Source organism: Bremia lactucae, linkage group LG1 (genome assembly GCF_004359215.1).
Source record: "Bremia lactucae strain SF5 linkage group LG1, whole genome shotgun sequence".
NCBI lineage: Eukaryota > Oomycota > Peronosporomycetes > Peronosporales > Peronosporaceae > Bremia > Bremia lactucae.
Window position 1 is genome coordinate 7602963 of NC_090610.1, and position 2421 is coordinate 7605383.

At 47.4% G+C, this 2421-nt stretch overlaps 2 protein-coding genes across 2 annotated transcripts; one reads left to right on the forward strand and one right to left on the reverse strand.

Annotated features, from left to right (window-relative positions):
• Positions 1-836: 836 nt before the first annotated feature.
• CCR75_001867 (uncharacterized protein) lies at positions 837-1115 on the reverse strand (the record flags this gene model as incomplete). Its single annotated transcript, XM_067959968.1, has 1 exon — positions 837-1115. One exon carries the CDS (start codon positions 1113-1115, stop codon positions 837-839), a length of 279 nt encoding a protein of 92 aa, XP_067820083.1.
• Positions 1116-1203: 88 nt separating this feature from the next.
• On the forward strand, positions 1204-1656 carry CCR75_001868 (uncharacterized protein; the record flags this gene model as incomplete). Its single annotated transcript, XM_067959969.1, has 2 exons — positions 1204-1497; positions 1536-1656. Exons 1-2 carry the CDS (start codon positions 1253-1255, stop codon positions 1654-1656), a joined length of 366 nt encoding a protein of 121 aa, XP_067820080.1. The 5' UTR covers positions 1204-1252.
• Positions 1657-2421: the final 765 nt, after the last annotated feature.

Below are 2421 nucleotides of genomic sequence, written 5' to 3' on the forward strand. Positions count from 1 at the left end.
ACAGTTGCAAACTGTACGCAGGGCACCGGAAATGGTGTGCTCCTGCGAGAGGCCAATGCAACTGATGTACAGCTAAGGGTGCGTTGACGCGACGTCAATCGTCACCAAGCTCTACCCAGCTCGTAGAGACTGGTGTATTGAAAAAAAATACGATGACAAGTAGTCATGCGTCCAATCGTCCTGCACAGAGCCGAGAGCCTGTGGCAGTAGGCAGCGATCTGACCGGAAGTCAAGCGTCGCAAGAACCGGCACAGAGCCTAGCGCCTAGTGCGGTTGGTAGGGGTGCGTCAGTCGAGAGAAAAATGGCACCCGCTTCCCAGTCAAAGGTCGTGGTGACTCGAAAAACGAATACACCAAAAAAGGGCGATAAAAGCACGCCAAACGAGTGACCTTTGTATCGGTCCTGACAAAAAAGGACGGACCTTCGAGCGAGGTGTTCGAGGCCGTCGAAGACAAAATGGCGGAGACATTCTCAGTTGAAGTGCTCTATCATGTCTCATAATCTGCCGAGGAAATAGTAATACCCCGAAGATGCAGTGGGATCTGTTCCTGTCCGAATTAAGGAAGGAAAGATCCACGAAGTAGTCACACCAGTTCCAGAAGAGAACTTGGTGGACTGTTGCTCGTCGTCTACAATGAAGAGAGTGTCCTAGAAACTGTCAATTAAAAACGATTCGCTTCTCAAGGCTGGGATGCCTTGGAAGACAGCCCTTTTTATGGGTGCCGGTTTATTTATCTCAACCCAAAAATCCTTTTTTATCAGCCACTGAGGAAGCTGAACCCCCTCGGCGTGACATCGGCACTTCGATATGTAAATACACCGATAATAAATATATCTATTTTCGTTTTGCAACAGATTTTTCAATCGGAACCATGAACTTCGGACTCATCATATGACATGTCGCCCAAAAGTTGTCAGACAGAAATTCGTATCGAAAGGCAGCAGAGTTGCGACATTTTATATAACCAGCATTAAACCGTCGCACAGTGTCCGTGTCGTACACCGAATTCTCGGTTAGAGCTTTTGTTTTTCTAACAGTCTGTCGTGCCGTCGGACTTTGAGGATGAGGTCCGCGAAGTCGATTCGCGCGCTTGACTGCTGATCGGCTGCGCATAGTTACGACCAGCAAATTTTGCAGTGTGTCCACCGCTCCGTATTTTACATTGCGCTTCTCTTTGTGGTTGGCAACATGATTGATGAAGACTCCACTCGGTTGCGACTTCAGCCTCAGAGGAGTTTGAGAGCGGTGACATGATTGGAACTTTAAAGAAGGTGGTAAAGTACATCGATATATCATGTACACGGTCTTCGTGCGCAACGTTACTACGGGAGGAAAGTGTCGTGCGAAGGCGTTCTTCGGACTTCTTTAAGTTGCGCAAAAATCTTATAAGGCTCGTGTCCTGGGGCCACTGTGGCTTTTGCGAGCATTATGAGCAGCAGATTGTCGGTAACCTGTTCCGCGTCGACGATTGCTGCACTCTAGTTGCACAGCCGTCGTAAGGGAGCAAATGGATAGTCTTGACCTTTTTTTAAGGCACATGCCACTTTGTATTATGGCGCGCAGCTTTGAGAACTGCTTCCAGGCTTGCGAGAACATAGATAAATGCATCATGAAGTCATTTTTACAAATGGAGCAAACTAATGTTATTTCTTAAGCCATGACTTCCGAGCAGCGCCCGATTGAAATTATCATGACATGGAAGAGAAGCGACAGCAGCAGATCAAGGCCGCAGGGCTTCTTACTAAGGATCCAGCAAGCATAACGCATCTAGACCATAGCAACCAGCCCGAATTGCCTCGCGACGCATAATAATTCTCACATCGTAATAAAGTCTTTTTTGATAGGGCTAACGAAGCTGTTGCGAAATAGGACATGTGCGTGAGAGCAAATCGCCTCACTGCAGCCCGACATTTTGTGTGCGTAAAGCCACAGGTGGATGGCGCGTGGTTCATGCTTACAATAAGCTGAACACGGCGACCATACCGGCGCAAACGCCAATCCCGCGGAAAGATGTTTTGTTGAACGTCATCTGAAAATCAACTATCTTTTCCCCGTTGGATTTAATAGATGGCTACTATCAGGTACGCATGAGAAAGTCCGATGTTCATTAACGGAACAAACCAATTACCAAAACCGTAAAAGAATAAAAAAATTACTTACAAGCTTTACCTTATTAGCCAAAACGGCATGAAGCACCCCAAGTGGTATGCTTTGGGAGTGGCTTAGGATGCCTCAAGATTTTAAAGTGCACCAGCGACATTCTACCGAGTGGTGGCTCGCGGGATGCGTCAGCAGCGTGCCAACGCATCCGTTACTTTGACGTTGTATTCGTACATAGTAGGACACGAACAGATCATTCAAATAATGCCGAGGATGGGATGAGCGAAATAGAGTCGCACAAGCGTGATTAAGACGCTGT